The 15932-nt window shown below is 37.3% G+C and overlaps 1 protein-coding gene across 1 annotated transcript; it reads right to left on the bottom strand.

Annotated features, from left to right (window-relative positions):
• Positions 1-3734: 3734 nt before the first annotated feature.
• LOC148103353 (uncharacterized) lies at positions 3735-14924 on the bottom strand. Its single transcript, XM_087832233.1, has 3 exons — positions 14676-14924; positions 9941-10078; positions 3735-5297 (listed from the first exon to the last, which is right to left on the bottom strand). Exons 2-3 carry the CDS (start codon positions 9956-9958, stop codon positions 4449-4451), a joined length of 867 nt encoding a protein of 288 aa, XP_087688359.1. The 5' UTR covers positions 9959-10078; positions 14676-14924; the 3' UTR covers positions 3735-4448.
• Between the last annotated feature and the right edge of the window lie 1008 nt (positions 14925-15932).

Genomic DNA, 15932 nt, shown 5'->3' with positions numbered 1-15932 from the left:
TCTGTTTCAATGTGAGAAGTGTTACTAACAGGTGATCGGATCAGCAAAGCGTGTTTCTGGAATATTATGTTTTTGTTCCTGCAAGCGCTTTTTATGCAATTTTTGCAAAGCTATATGTGGAAGGAAAGCGTGACCTAGGACAAGCTGATTGCATAAGATATAAGTACACCTCATCCGGTTTCATATGCAAAAAAAATTATCATTAATTAACTTTGGAAAGACTTTGACTCTTTGAATTTAATGTAATCAAAAATATGCATTTTTAAAATGAACTTAAAATGTTATTCTACAAAATTTGCAGCAATTAAATTTGTTTATTTTTTTGAACTGATAGTCTGTGGTACCCAGGAAGAGTCTGTACCAACTTACATTGCAGTTTCTGTGCACTCCAGCCTCTTCTGTTCCATGTGAGATTATTTTCTGAGGCAGAAGAAATTATCTCAAAGAAAAGAAACAGAGTGGAACAAATCCTCTTCTTAAATAAAAATGGATTTGAAAAAGGATTACCTTAAATGCATCATGCTTTTACTTTACAAGTTCATAAGCATTCTCCATGTTCAGTTTACGATCAATTCTACCCCCAGGTCAAAATTATGTGTAAGAAAATTGACCTAATATAATATTATTAAACATACCTGTCCAGACCTCACGGCACGTCATAGTGTGTTGTACATTATTATATGTATATTAAATGTATTTTTCATCCATTGCATTTACCAATATCAAGAAGTCACAAGCAAAGAAAGACCACACCATGGTAAATGTTTAAACAAGGAAAGTATTGATAAAAATTATTTAAAAAATAAACATAACAATTTTCAAAGCTGTTCAAAGCAACACAACAGTGGGCCAGTGTCAAACAAAATTGTGAACTTCACTCTGTAGAGTGGGCAGTCATAATGAAGCAGTACACTTTCATTTGAAAATTCAAGCTGCGCTTCATATTTTTGGTCGCCAGATAGAAAGCTTTATTTGGCCATCACTGGCCAACAGTAATGTTGTAATGTTCTTCCATATTTAACATTTGCACATAAATAAGTGACAAATATTTAATACTTTTTTTGAAAAGTTTCTTCACCATACTTCTGCCGTCCGCCGTTTTTATTAGAAAAAATTGACCACAGCCACTGCGCCATGAATTCTGGGATATGTTGGGCCACAAATGATACACCTGACCCATTCTTCAAATCCGGGGAAATGAAGGGCGCATTTTTGGCCGCATTTCGAATTGGGACAGGCTTCATCATGTTGCCGTGACGTAATCAGCCTTCAAATTGGGTCTTGAAGGATGCAGATCTTGAATTGGAACAGTGATTTTGGCGGCAGAAAATGTGAAAGAGGAACATCACGTGAAGATACTTTTAAGGCTAGAAATGAAAACACTAACATGAAAATAAACATAATAACTTGATACTGTCACTGGGTTAAGAATAAAGGGGTGTTCAAAAGAAATCATTAGTATCAAACTGTGACAATAAAAAATGTTCATTAAAGCAACCAAGAATGGGATAAGTTTGATGTGAATCTTTGGTAATACATGGGGGAAGCTCTGTGCCAATTTTATCATACTGTACCTCCCTCCATCCAACCACACACTTCTTTGGGTTTGCCATCAGCCCTGCCTGCCTCACGGACTCCGGGACCGTGACCAACCACTGCACATGATCCACCGAGGTATCACTATGAATGAAAACATCATCCAGGTAGGAATTAGCATATGCAGTGTGAGGACACAGCTATCGCTCCAGCACGTGCTGAAAAATGGCCGCGGCTTCAAACAAGCCAAACAGAAGAGTGATGAATGGTACGAACCATACAGAGTGGAGAAAGACGTTTTTGTCTTTGGATTGTGCAGACAAGGGAATCTGCCAGTAGGCGTTGGTTAAATCCAGCATGATAAAAACTAAGCAGTGCTTAACCAGTCCAGGTTAACCCGGGGTATGGGATAAGCATCAAACCATGAGACCTTGTTCACTTTGTGATAATCATCACAGAACCGTATAAAACCGTGCACTCCTTAATTACATGGAAGCACCTTAAAGACAACCGGCCCCTCTCAACAGCTGGGACAAATCATCTGGAGAAAAGGTAAGCATAGGAGACCAAACACTGAGGAACAAATCCTCATTTCATCCTATGATAACAGCATTTTCACCATTTCAGCCAATTCCTTTTGCACAATTGGTCTCTTGTGCTCAGGCAACATGTTAGGTCATGAACAGACTTTCACGCCAGGCTGCGTTTCAAAGTGGTGCTCCATGAGAGTCATGCAGCCGGGAAGGGGGGAGAACACATCTGCAAACTGCTGTTGCAATGCAAGAACATCTGCTTTATGTGAGATGTTCATTACAATGAATCTTAAACACACTCTCTGAAAACTTCATGCCCACAGCACGTTTTTAAGAAAAATCAAACATCTTTGTCCTTGAAGATCATTTCAGAGTTTTTAATGAGCTGCAGGAACCCTGTGCTGTGTGAGTGGAGAACAGCCAAGTCGCCTCCTCTGATAAACCTCCACATGTACCACTGAAAACAGTTAAATTAGTTTGAATCGGAAATCAGGGCTCAAACTACTTCTTGTGAGACCATTTCTTTATTTTTCACACCAAACTGTTTATTAAGAAAAATTTTACACAGAGTTCATCAAATATAGGATCAAATCAAATCACGATTTCATAATACAAACTTCAAATCAACAGGAAAACAGCCACAGAACATGTGGATCAAAATGAATTCATTAAAAAACAACATGTGGACTTCAAGAACACAGTAAACACACTAAAGTGAAAGGAGGAGCCAAAAATAGGGGTTTAATCGAATTTGAATTTTTGAACTTCAAATGATATTTCTTTGCTACCAATGTGAATAAGATGTGCTGCCAATGTGCCCTTTGCCTAATTGAAAAAAGGTTACACAGCCTCACTGCTCCATCCTCTGGTACAAAATGGTATTACATGGACCTACAGCCCAAAACCAGTTTAGCTTGAGTTTCTTTTTTCTTGACTTAAAGTCACAGCAGGTGTTGTTTCAAAGCTGGTGGACAGATTTAGTTCATTTTGGAAGTTTTAAGAGCAACTGCTGTGAAATTATTTGTAGTTTTGGGAGAAAAGGATTTAAGAGAAGATTTTACCACAGCAAAAGATTAAATATGAATGAAGAATTGAAATTTAACTGAGGTGAAACATGCAATGAATACAGAAAAAATAAGTTAATTTTGGAAAAGCTAAAAAAGTTCAAATAAAAGAAATGATTTACATATATGCATATGTGATTTTTCATAAAATACCAGTTTGGTTAAAAAAAAGAAAGAAAAGACATTCCTATAACTTTAATAGTACAGTAACAAGTACAACTACTAAACACTACTGTGTCCTAAGGGAACAAAGATTAAAATGTAACAGGGATAACATTTTAGAGAATTAAAATCCCTCAAAGGAAAAAACATTAATTTGATATGCATATCTATACATGCAGCTTCCTAAATGTAACATTCAGGATTATTCACTGCAGGTCCAGAAATCAGAGCTACCTCATCAGATCCAAGCGTGACATCAGCTGACACTCTTTACAGGAGATTCCATCTGAACTCTGTGGAGCCTGATCTCAAGGTTTTTAAGTCTGACCCTGAAACCAGAAGAGGATCTTTCTCTCTCTTCAGATTCATTGTGATCCAGTGATTTCAGTCCTGCATGATCAGGCTGATGGTTGCACAGAGCAGATAATGAAGTGAAGGTTTTTGCACATTGGTAACAGTTAAACAGTTTATTTACAGTGTGGGATCGTTTGTGTTCGGAGTATGAACTGAGATTCCTGAAGCTCTTGTCACACTGGTCACAGATGAAGTTCACTTCCATGTGTGTACGTTCATGTTTGTTATGATGACCTGATTGTGAGAAGCTTTTGTCACAGTGTCTGCACTTGTATGGTGTTATTCCTGTGTGGATTCGCTTATGCTTTTTCTTTAAGATCACGTGCAGTGGTGAAGGATGACCCACACTGGTCACAGATGTGCTTTTTGACCCCACTGTGGCAGAGTTCATGTATTTTTAATGTACTTGGTGTGTGGAAGCCTCTCCCACATTCTTTGCAGTCGTTCATTTTATCTCCAGTGTGTCTACGTTGATGAGGTTTTAGGTCCCGTTGATGATTGGAAGTTTTTCCACAAAGGTCACAGAGAAACTTTCCCACCACCACATTGACGACAGGGTTGAGAACTGGATCCATGTGCATCGCTTTTTTATTTTTATCCTGAATGTCGCCTGAAATAAAAAGCATCTCTGCCAACGTCCAATTACATTTTACTGTTTACATTATAACACTCAGCTTACTGGGCGAAAATGAGTCTTCATTTTTCCAAACAGTTCAGTCAGTATAACTCCATAAGTTTACTGATCATATTTGTTCCAAACAATCAGGTTAAAATTAAAAGATAAAAAATCAATACATCCTCACAGTAACTGCACTTGTAGAGTTATTTTGCTGGTGTGGATCTGTCGGTGGTTTCTCAGGTGATGTGGATATTTATAAGTCTTCTCACACAGGTCACATTTGTAAAGTCTCTCCTTAGTGTGGATAAACATGTGTCGTTGTAACTGTGTGTCTGTTGTAAACACTTTCCCACACTGATCACAGCAGGAAACATCATTTCCAGTGTGAATCCGTAGGTGAATATTTCGGTACTGTTTGTCACTGAAACTTTTTCCACAAAAGTCGCAGCTGTAGGCCTTAATTCCAGAGTGGGTAACTAGATGCCTCTGTAAGTCGCCATTTTGAGCAAAAGCCTTACCACACAAGTCACAGCTGTACGCTTTAACTCCACTGTGGATGAGTTGGTGTATTTTTAAGCCTCTAGCCCGGGCAAAATCCTTCCCACACAAGTCACAACTGTAAGGTTTAACTCCACTGTGGATGAGTTGGTGACTTTTTAAGCGTCCAGCCTGGGTAAAAGACTTTCCACACAAATCACAGCTGTAAGGTTTAACTGCACTGTGGATGAGTTGGTGTTTTTTTAAGATTTGAGCCTGGGTAAAAGACTTTCCACACAACTCACAGCTGTACGGTTTAACTCCACTGTGGATGAGTTGGTGTTTTTGTAAGCTTCCAACCTGGGTAAAAGACTTTCCACACTCTTCACAGCTGTAAGGTTTAACTCCACTGTGGATGAGTTGGTGACTTTTTAAGTGTCCAGCCTGGGTAAAATCCTTTCCACACTCATCACAGTTGTAGGTTTTCTCTCCCTGTCTTCTGTGAGGTTTGTCGGCCTCCTGAGAGCGCTGACTTCTCGCTCCATGTTGGTCCTGCAGTGACAGAGATACAAACAGAGGCAGTGAGTGAAATGCAGTTGTGGAACGAACTGAAACTCCCTCCACTGGTGGAATCAAACATGTTAACAAACACATTGTTGGTGTGTTACCATCACCTTCTGGTGATAGTATCACATTACAATGATGTGCTACAATGAGAGTTGTAATGAAAATGACATTATTGAAGTTTTTTTTTTCGAGATTTTTATTTCAGTCAACAACAACAACAACAACAGATTATAATTTTACATAAAAGTACTCAAACAGTAACCGAAAAAGGAAGAGGCTGAAGCCTTATGGCTTATACTTATCCTATCCCTTACCCCCATAGAAATAATCAAATCCTTAACCAAGAAAATAAATAGCATTGATAAATAAGTTGTATAACAGTTTAAAAAGAAATCAAATCAACACAAAAATTTTTTAACAAACCAAATTTCTATAACCTTGTATAACACTAATTTGTAAAATTTTCCTGAAGAATGACAAAGAAAAACACATCTTCAGTTCATCATTAAGTCCATTCCATAATTTCACTCCCAAAACTGACACACATCTATACTTAACATTGGTTCTCACTTTAGGTATTTCAAACTTATAAGACCCCCTCAAATCATATTTTCCATCTCTTTGTTGAAACATACTTAAAATACAAATTGGAACATTCTTTTTAATCACACGATATATCATTTCTAAAGTTTTAGAATATATAATGTCCATGAATTTTAACATAGATGATCCTACAAAAACTGGTTGGTAGACTCCCTATATCCAACTTTATTTATTATTCTAATAGCTCTTTTTTGCAATTTAAATATTGAATCCAAATATGTTTTGTATGTGTTCCCCCAAATTTATGCACAGTAGGTCATATAAAGGCAAACAAAGGGAAGTATACAATAAATTAAGGCAGTTCTTATTCAAAAAATCTCTTGTTTTATAAAGAATAGAAATAGACTTGGATAATTTCTGTTTCACATGTTCTATGTGGGGCTTCCAACAAAGTTTATCATCAATAATTACTCCTAAAAATTTTGTCTCATATACTCTTTGAATTTCAACATTATTTAAATTCAATTTTACTTTAATATTACTTTTACTACCTCCAAATAAGACCTCCAGATTCAATGACAGTTTATTAAGTACAAACAATCTATTTAACTTCATGAGTTCTGTTTCCACTGTTTTCAGTAATTTCTTTATGTCTTTTCCAGAGCAAAATAAGTTTGTACCATCAGCAAACATCACATATTTTAAAGTATCACTGGCTGTACAAATATCATTTATATAAAGTAAAAATAACTTAGGTCCCAAAACAGATCCTTGCGGAACTCCACAAGTTACTTTTCTAAGTTTAGATTTCATTTTATTAATACTCACATATTGGAACCTATTATTCAAGTAGCTATTTAATCAAAATTGTACAACACCTCTTAAACCATGCCTTTCACACTTCTGTAAAAGTAAAGAATGATCTATCGTATCAAAGGCTTTACGTAAATCAATAAACACACCTATTCCAAACTGCTTTTCATCCACAGCCGTTGCAATATTTTCAATAAATTCCATCACAGCTAGAGAGGTTGAGCGATTTCTTCTAAACCAATACTGATGATCATTCAATAAATCATATTTATCAATAAAAGAATCTAGTTTGTTTGCAAATAGTTTTTCAAGAATCTTTGAAAACTGAGGCAGTAAAGATACTATACTTTGACACAATCTGTTTATCACCAGTTTTATATAGTGGGATCACTTTGGCAATTTTCATTTTATCTGGAAAAATTCCAGTTTGAAATGATTTGTTACAAATATATGTTAACGGTTGAAGGACACTATGAAGAACTTCTTTAATTAACGACATGTCAAGGTCGTCACAATCCATGGATTTTTTACTCTTGAATTTACTCACCACTTCTACAATGTCACTCTCACAGACTCCACCAAGAAACATTGAGCTACATTTAGAAGAAGTATCATTTCCTCCTGGTACAGAAATCTCTTTTGCCAAGTTGGGACCTACATTAACAAAGTAATCATTAAATTCATTAACTATGCTCTCGGTATTCTCAATCACCTCTTGTTACAATACGAGTTGGAGAACATATATTATGTTGATTTTTTTATTATCCTATTTAATACACTCCAGGTAGCCTTAATATTACTTTTATGTTTTTGAAGCAGCTGTTCATAATATCTTTTCTTTTAATATCGCATAATAGATGTTAATTTATTTCGATATTTCTTATATTTGTCTTCATTTTCCTTTGTTCTATGTGTCAAAAAAATCCTGTATAACCTATTTTTCTTTTTACAGGCTCTTTCCAGACCTTGTGTAAACCATGTTTTTTTCTTTTTATAATTTTCAGAAATCTTTTTAATTGGACAATGGCTGTCATAGATTGACAAAAATATATCCAAAAACGCATTGTATGCATCATTAGTGTCTTCCACATAAACTTATTGCCAGTCTTAATTTTCTAAGTCTGTTTTAAAAGCTGCAATTTGTTCGGGTGTTTTTATTCTACCGCTGTAATCAATTTTCTTTTCCTCTTGAAAATGAAGTTGATTGTTCATTTCAAACACTGAAAAGACAGGCAAGTGATCACTTACATCTGTGACTAACAGTCCACTATGTATCTTGCCGTCTATCTTATTGACAAAAATATTGTCGATCAAAGTGGCACTATCCATCATTATTCTGCTTGGCTTGGCTGGAATCCAAAACTAAACATTGTATCAATAAATTCTGAAGTCTTATTATGGTCGTTTACCTTCAATAGATCAATGTTAAAATCACCACAAAAAAAGTCACCTTCTCCTTGTGTTTTTCTAATATTACAGAAATTTCTTTAGTAAATTGATCTATACAGGATGCAGGTGAACGATAAATGCAGCTAACTAATATGTTTTTCGATCTTTCAACCTGAATTTCAATGGTTAAACATTCTATCAAGTTATCAATCACAGCAGTCATATTGTTAACAACTTTACATTTAAGATATGAAAAAACAAACATAGCAACACCTCCTCCTCTTCTATTCTTCCTATTTTGCCAAAATATTTCATAGCCCTCTAGTCCATCTTGCAATTATTTGTTGTCATTCAACCATGTTTCTGAAATTGCTACCACTGCAAACTTATTTTGGAATTGATCAAGATACGCTTTGATTTTAGAAAATTTACTGTAAAGACTCCGACTGTTAAAGTGGCTTAATGAAAAACCTTTTATCTTGGGATCCAACTCTTCCCCATTATAATATTCACATGTCATATCAACATTCTGATAGAGGTGGATATCTGGATCAATACTATTGTCCAACTCATAAAATTTATAATCATGAGATCCAAAATATTCCATTTTTTTGCCTTCTTTTTTTTTGTTCACACATTCACATGCATAGTTATTTTTCTCACACTTATGAGATATTGTTCATATCACAGTCAGCAACACAATTCTTTTCTACACTGAACTCTATTTCTTTTCTTTAAATCTCTCAAGATCTGCAATGTCTCTGACAACAATTACTTTAGCTTGTTCTGGTGTCCCATTAAGTCTTATGAATACCTTACAGTTCCTGGTCCAGGTATCTTGGATGCGCCTTTCCTTCTTCAATAGTCTTGCCTGTCGTGCAATTTCAGCATTTCTCTTGGTGAGATGCTCATTCACATATACGCCGGTTCTTTCCCATCTTTAACAGTTCAACTTTATATTTCCTGTTCACAAATCGTAGTATGATAGTTGGCATCTTGGTATGTTTTTGTGGAATAGTATGACATGCAGCTATGTTTTTGCTATCCAAAAGAATGACTTTGTCTTTGAAAAACTGAATAACTTGCTGCTCAAGCAAATCCTTTTCAGCTCTTGGTGCATCTTCCCCCTCCTTGTCACCTGCTGTACTCCGTGCATAGGTGTATTGATTTGTCTTTAGTCCAGAAATAATCACATCTTCCATTCTTGTATACTGCTCCAAATCTTCAACTCTTTTTTCCAGCTCTTCAATCTTCTTGTCTTTTTCCTTAATCACAATCTTCAGTTGTCTTACTTCTTCAATTAAGTCCAGTAGTCCTGCTTGCTGTTTCACCACCTTACTCAATTCCTCTGACATGAAGTTAAGAGACTTCTTAACTTCTTCGATTCTTCAATATCTTCTGTTAGCCTCTTAGTTGTCATGTTTCTTGATCACCAATTTAAATTCTTAGAAGACAAAAATAAATTCCTGGCTCCAGGTAACCCAATAAGCCAGGTGTTACTTGTAGAGCACATGTGATGAAAAAAAGGGACCCTAAACTTCAAAGTTCGTGCAAATACTCACACAAAATGAAGCAGAACTTCTTTGTGAAGATAAAAGTCTTAACCAATCTTTTAGATGTTAAGTTCTTTTCGTGAGGAGAAAATCTTTTACTTCATAAAATATTTTGAGTTCAACTGATGATATTGTTGTTTCAATATGTGCTGATAAAATATGATCTTTGAATTTTCTTCTAACTTCTGTGGTTTTTGGTTGTGAATGTAGATTCTGTATATATGGAGGAGCCCAGGATGGAAAAGATAAAGCTGCTGTTAATTGTTTTTTAAAAACCAACCAGCTGTGCACACAGTTTCAATAACAGTGTAACTGTGATATTTTTCTCACCTTTTGTGTTAAAGACATTGTTTCCTCTGTAGTGGCTGAGCTGAGTCCAAATGGCTGAAATTGTTCCTCTGTTGCTCCACCAGACTCTTCTGCTGTTACTCAGGTGGGACACAAAAAGTATGTAGACGTATTTTACCCCTGACAAAAAGAAGCAGAGCAAATAAACTTTACTACACTCCTCAGTGACAACAATACCTATGAAGCTTCAAGGTGAAACCCCAGAAACAACTACAAAAAGAAAGTCATCAGTTGCCTACAAGATCTTGAAAGGGAAAAACCCCTGACTGTCCTGTATATCACCGCCTTTACCCAGTGGATGCTACACCCTGTATATATGTCAACATTATTTAGGGATAATGTTGACATAGGCGATAAATTTTCATTAATTCATTTCAACTTTAGAAGCCTCTATAAAAGCTTTGTTCTGATAAATGTTTTTTTGAATAATCTGAAAGGCAAGTTTAAAGTTATAGCACTATCCGAAAAATGGATAGATGAGGAAAGGGGTTGGGACTTTTACATTGATGGGTATGAATTAGAGCTGGGCGATAGAACGATAACGATATGTATTGCGAAATAACTTTTTCTCGATAGAAAAATTAAACTATTGCGATAGGCCTCACCGCTCTAGTCCTCTTAAAAAAAAAAAAAAAAAGAACAGCCAATCCAAATTAAGTAGTGCAGAGCCGAACCAATCACAGCCACAGTGGCGCGACACGTGACTTGTTATGTACAGCACAAGTGCCAAGCCGCATGTGTATTTGTTTTGGGAAGCAGCCAGCCGTCGTGCCGCCCGGGTAATGGAGGAAATGAGTGTGCCGACTAGAGAAAAATCAACCGAGAGCGTGACCGAAGGTTACCGAAGAGCAAACAGATGATGGTTCCAATGCCGGAGAGATTGTCGAACGGAAGAGCCATAGAAGTTCCGTAGTGTGAAGGTATTTCGAAAAAACAGAGTAGCGCGCACTGTAAATTGTGCCGAAAGCAAGTCTGGAAATACAATAAACCGGTACATGCTCAATCTCTGACTGGAAGCGCCAATTCGTCATTCGGCTTTTGTCAGACTAAAGTAACTGTTAAAACTGTTTGAAAAGCTAAGCTATACAACAAGGAGAGAATTGAGAATTTCCTTTTAGTTCTCAGTTTATTTGATATTGACAAAAGTTAGTCAATTTTGTCTGTTCTTCTGTAAAACAAACTAAGATTTATTTTTAGAATTAATATTTTGTTTCTAAGTGGAATTGACAATTTAGTCTGTTTTGTTTGTTCTATTTTGAAACTTAAACGCTTTAGCGGCTGCCTTTTGTGTAGTTTGCAATATTTGCCTTTATTTATCTGAAAAAGTCTCATGTTCCTTAAGTACATCTACCCTGTTGAACTTATTATGGGAAATAAATATTTAAATCAAAACAAGCTGCTAATTATTATTTCACATTTTACTTGTGAGCAACGGCACATTTAAATCTTACAAATATAGTTATTTGGCTTAGATCGTGATATATATCGTTATCGCCTGAAATGAAAAAAAAAAAACATATCGTGATATGAAAAAATCTCACATCGCCCAGCTCTAGTATGAATTATATCATATAAACAGATCTAATAAGAAGGCAGGAGGTGTGGCACTTGTTGAAATGTAAGCAGGTTGAACATATGTCTGTGGCTATTGATGATTTAATGGAGTGTGTGACAGTAGAAATAGAAATGGAAAGAAAGAGTAATATAATTGTTACTTGTATGCATAGGAGGCCTGGGAACACTGATAGAAACATTCACAGTAGTAGAAGTTTTATTGAGCAAGGTAAAAGGAAATAAGACACTTTGTATTTGCGAGGATTATAATATTTCTTTTAAATGTCCAATCATAAGTCATCATCACACAATCGACAGTGAAAATAGTGAAAATACATTGACGGTTGTTTTTTTGCACTAATAAAATTGTGGAGTTGTAAAGTATTTTGTCTAGCGTGAGTGCAAATGTTAAATAACAAAGAACATGACTGTTGGAGATATGTCGGCAAAGTTATGTGACATTAGTAATGTTTGTACAGGGTGGGCCATTTATATGGATACACCCTAATAACATGGGAATGGTTGGTGATATTAAAGTCCTGTTTGTGGCACATTAGTATATGTGAGGGGGCAAACTCCTCAAGATGGGTGGTGACCATGGTGGCCATTTAGAAGTTGGCCATCTTGGATACAACTTTTGTTTTTTCAACAGGAAGAGGTTCATGTGACACATCAAACTTATTGGCAATGATACAAGAAAAACAATGGTGTGCTTGGTTTCAACATAACCTTATTCTTTCATGAGTTACTTATAAGTTTCTCTTTGTTTACAGCCATTGACATGTCGAAGAGGTTAACACGTGAGGAGCGGATCAAAATTGTGTTGATATCTGGTGAACGCAGTAACCATTGCAGCAGATTTCAATGCAAGACACCCTTACGAGACCACCCATCTCCCATGCTACGGTTAGCAAACTGCTTGCTAAGTCTTGTGAAACTGGTTCAGAAGATTTTGTTCAGTGATGAGGCAAACTTATGTGAATGGTGAAGTTAACAAACAAAACCATCACTATTGGTCTGACACTAACCCACATTGGATGGATCCCTCCAAGACTGTTGGAACAACAAAAGTGATGGTTTGGTGTGATATATGGGGTACAACGATAGTGGGTCCATTCTTCATCAATGGAAACCTCAAGGCCACTGGATATTTGAAATTGCTACATGATTATGTGTTTCCCTCTTTATGCACTGAAGCTGGCACGTTCCCTGAGTTTTTCCAGTAAGATGGTGTACCACCACATTATGGGTGCCAGGACCGAGCATTCCTAGATGAACAGTTTCCTGGAAAGTGGATTGGTCGTCATGGGCCAGTTGAATGGCCCCCAAGGTCTGACCGATCTGACCCCCTTAGACTTTTATCTTTGGGGTTATCTGAAGGCAATTGTCTATGGTGTGAAGATACGAGATGTGCTGCACCAAACTACGGATACTGGATGCTTGTGCTGGTATTTCTCCTGCGGTGTTGCTATCAGTGTGTGAAGAGTGGGAGAAGAGGGTTGCATTGACAATCCAACACAATGGGCAGCACATTGAACACATTTTATAAGTAGTCAGAAACTTGTAAATAACTCATGAAAGAATAAAGTTACGTTGAAACCAAGCACACCATTGTTTTTTTTTGCGACATTAACAGTAAGTTTGATGTGTCACATGGCATGCTTCTTATTGAAAAAACAAAAGTTCTATCCAAGATGGAGTTTGCCTCCTCACATATACTAATGTGCCACAAACAGGACTTTAATGTCACCAACCATTCCCATGTTATTATGGTGTATCCATATAAATGGCCCACCCTGTACTTTCAGCATTAACATGGTTTTAAAGCCTTCACTGTAAAATATGTAGTATGTAAATCTTACAGACAATGTGATGATTTTATGGATAATTAAAGCCAGTCATATATCCACAAACACAGCAAGCTGAAATCCACTGAAAACAGTCAACAGTTGACTGTGGGAGAAAGTACTCGGGGCCTTCAAGTTAAACACTATGAAATGACATCAACCACACTTATACAGACTGTATATAACAACCAACTCTAAAATGTTCGTTTGCAGAGAAAAGACACAGACAGACTCTGCTTACAGGATGTGATGTGACAACACTAATGAAATATTGATGTCATATTTGTTCAAGACGTTTTTCTTATGGGCAAAAATATTAAAATCATGATGAACAGGGGTGGTGATTCCTATGCCTTTGTGTATATAATTTGGAATTTTTTTACAACTGTGGGCCAAAAATAAATACATGATATTATTTCATTCATTTCAAAGGTTTATTTGCATGATGCACAAACACACAATTGAAAGGTACAAATGTGTTGTGCATGTAACGAATTCAAACGTGGTGCAGATGTGTGTCACAAGTTGATCTGGCTGTAGGCTGTGGCACTTGGCCAGAGGTGGCGCTGGTTGATTCAAGTCCATGTTAGTGCAAACAAAGTAAACTGCACGCTTTAGTTGTGAAGCAAAAACGCTGAAATCGGAGTAATACAACATAGGAGGGGAACGATAACGACGACTAGAGTCTCCCGATCGTTTACTCTTGCTGTCCTGTGAACAACACCGGCGTGGTGTTAATTGCTTGCTGTTTTCGCGATCGCATCGCGCATGAAAATATCACCAACTCGCGACATTTTAAAACATTTTGCTGTTCAACAGCATCAAGACTGACGGAGTGTGTTTGAATTAACCTCACAAGTGTCACAGGTTACACATTTGGTGTTTTTTTTTTGCTGGTTTGTCGGTAGCAGCTCCTGAAACGCAAGTCTACCACACATCTGTTCGACCAAAGCCAGTTAATCTGGAACACGGGCCGATTTTTTGTCCCAGTCCAGCCCTGGATGCATCTGGAGACGGTCCTATTAAGTCCTATTCTAAAGGCTGATTGCCCTTCCCCACGCTTGTACCTGTGGCTTTCTGTCCCGGGGGTGGGGGCTGGTTGTTCTCCTGCCCTGCACCCCATCCTTTTGTTCATATTCAAAGACTATTTTTCTGTATCTACTCTTACCCCCTAAAAGCCGCCGTATTCTAATGTTGCAAGCAATCACAAACTCTACAGTCTGTCTAACTCCAATGTATACCAAGCAATCTATTATTCTCAACAGAGCTAAAATCAACAAAATCTGAACCCACATTAAAGTTAGCTCGGTGCTTACCTTCAGATGAGCCCACAAACCGAGAGAAACTCCGTGATGAAGCTGGAAGTCTTAAGAAACAGATCAGGGAGCAGAGACCCACGTGGTTCACGCTGATCTGAGCTACGATCCAGGAGACAAGGGTGTGCAGATCGCTGCAGATATCGACCCCAACGTTGGTAGTGGTATATGTTCTGTAAGTTTACTACTTTACTCCAGTTTCATGAAAAAGTAACTCTCTCTGCTCGATTCCTCTCCTGCACACACACAATTTCTCCGCCCCCTTTTCCCGACTCTGCAGTGATTTGTTACTCGGCTTGGTCACGTGATTCACTTGCACAACGCAACCACGCGGGGTGTAATTTCAAAATTAGTGCCTATCTCCTTTTCCTAAACTATTTTCTTTGGCCTCGATGAAAACGTCATCGTGTGAAGGTGAATTGCTAAAAACTCAGGAAAAGAGAGGAGCAGTGCTGAGAATTGGACCAGCCTTAAACTCGTTTCTCTGTAACAATGTGACACCGGATGTCCGCCTGTTGAAACTACATTGTGCTGAAGATGGACTACAAAACAAATATCTAATTGCTAAGCACTCGGGAAAAGAGCACATATCCATGTATCATGATTAACCTGGCAATGCTTATAAATGTTGGGCAATGGCTGGAAGACCTAAACAAGGCCAAGAATTTGAACAGAAAAAAATGTTCGAATGCTAGATATAAGTACGCTGTTCACTTTATAACTAAAAATGAGAAAATGCTGAGAGCAGATTCCTTGGCCAGGAAAATGCTGTGTAATAATATGACAGATTTTTGGAAAGAGGTGAAAGCTCTTAATAATTGTAAACCATCTCTACCATCAACTGTTGAAGGTGTTTCTGGGGCAGATAACATTGCAGTATTATGGAGACAGCATTGCATTGCGTTGTTTAACTGTATAAAAAGTGAATCATATGAGGACAATTCTGACATGAGTCATGACACAATAAGTGTAAGGACACATGAAGTATATGAAGCCATTCATTGGTTATCTGATATAAAGCTTCTGGTTTGGATCACATCACTGCAGAACATTTATCAGCACAGAGACAACAAGCATATTATCATCAATGGAGCTCCAGTGGAGAGAGTGCAGTCCTTCAAGTATCTTGGTGTCCACGGCTGTATCCCAATTCAGGGTCTGCAGCCTCAAAGGCCGCATTTTAAGGCCAATTACGTCACAGCGACGCGACGAAGGCTGTCCCAATTCAAAGGCTGCTCGAAATGCGGCCCTCAAATG

Source organism: Neolamprologus brichardi, chromosome 3 (genome assembly GCF_056152115.1).
Source record: "Neolamprologus brichardi isolate AB-2024 chromosome 3, ASM5615211v1, whole genome shotgun sequence".
Taxonomy (NCBI): Eukaryota; Metazoa; Chordata; class Actinopteri; order Cichliformes; family Cichlidae; genus Neolamprologus; species Neolamprologus brichardi.
The sequence above is the reverse complement of the archived record's forward strand: the minus strand, read 5'-3'. Positions and strand labels throughout refer to the sequence as shown.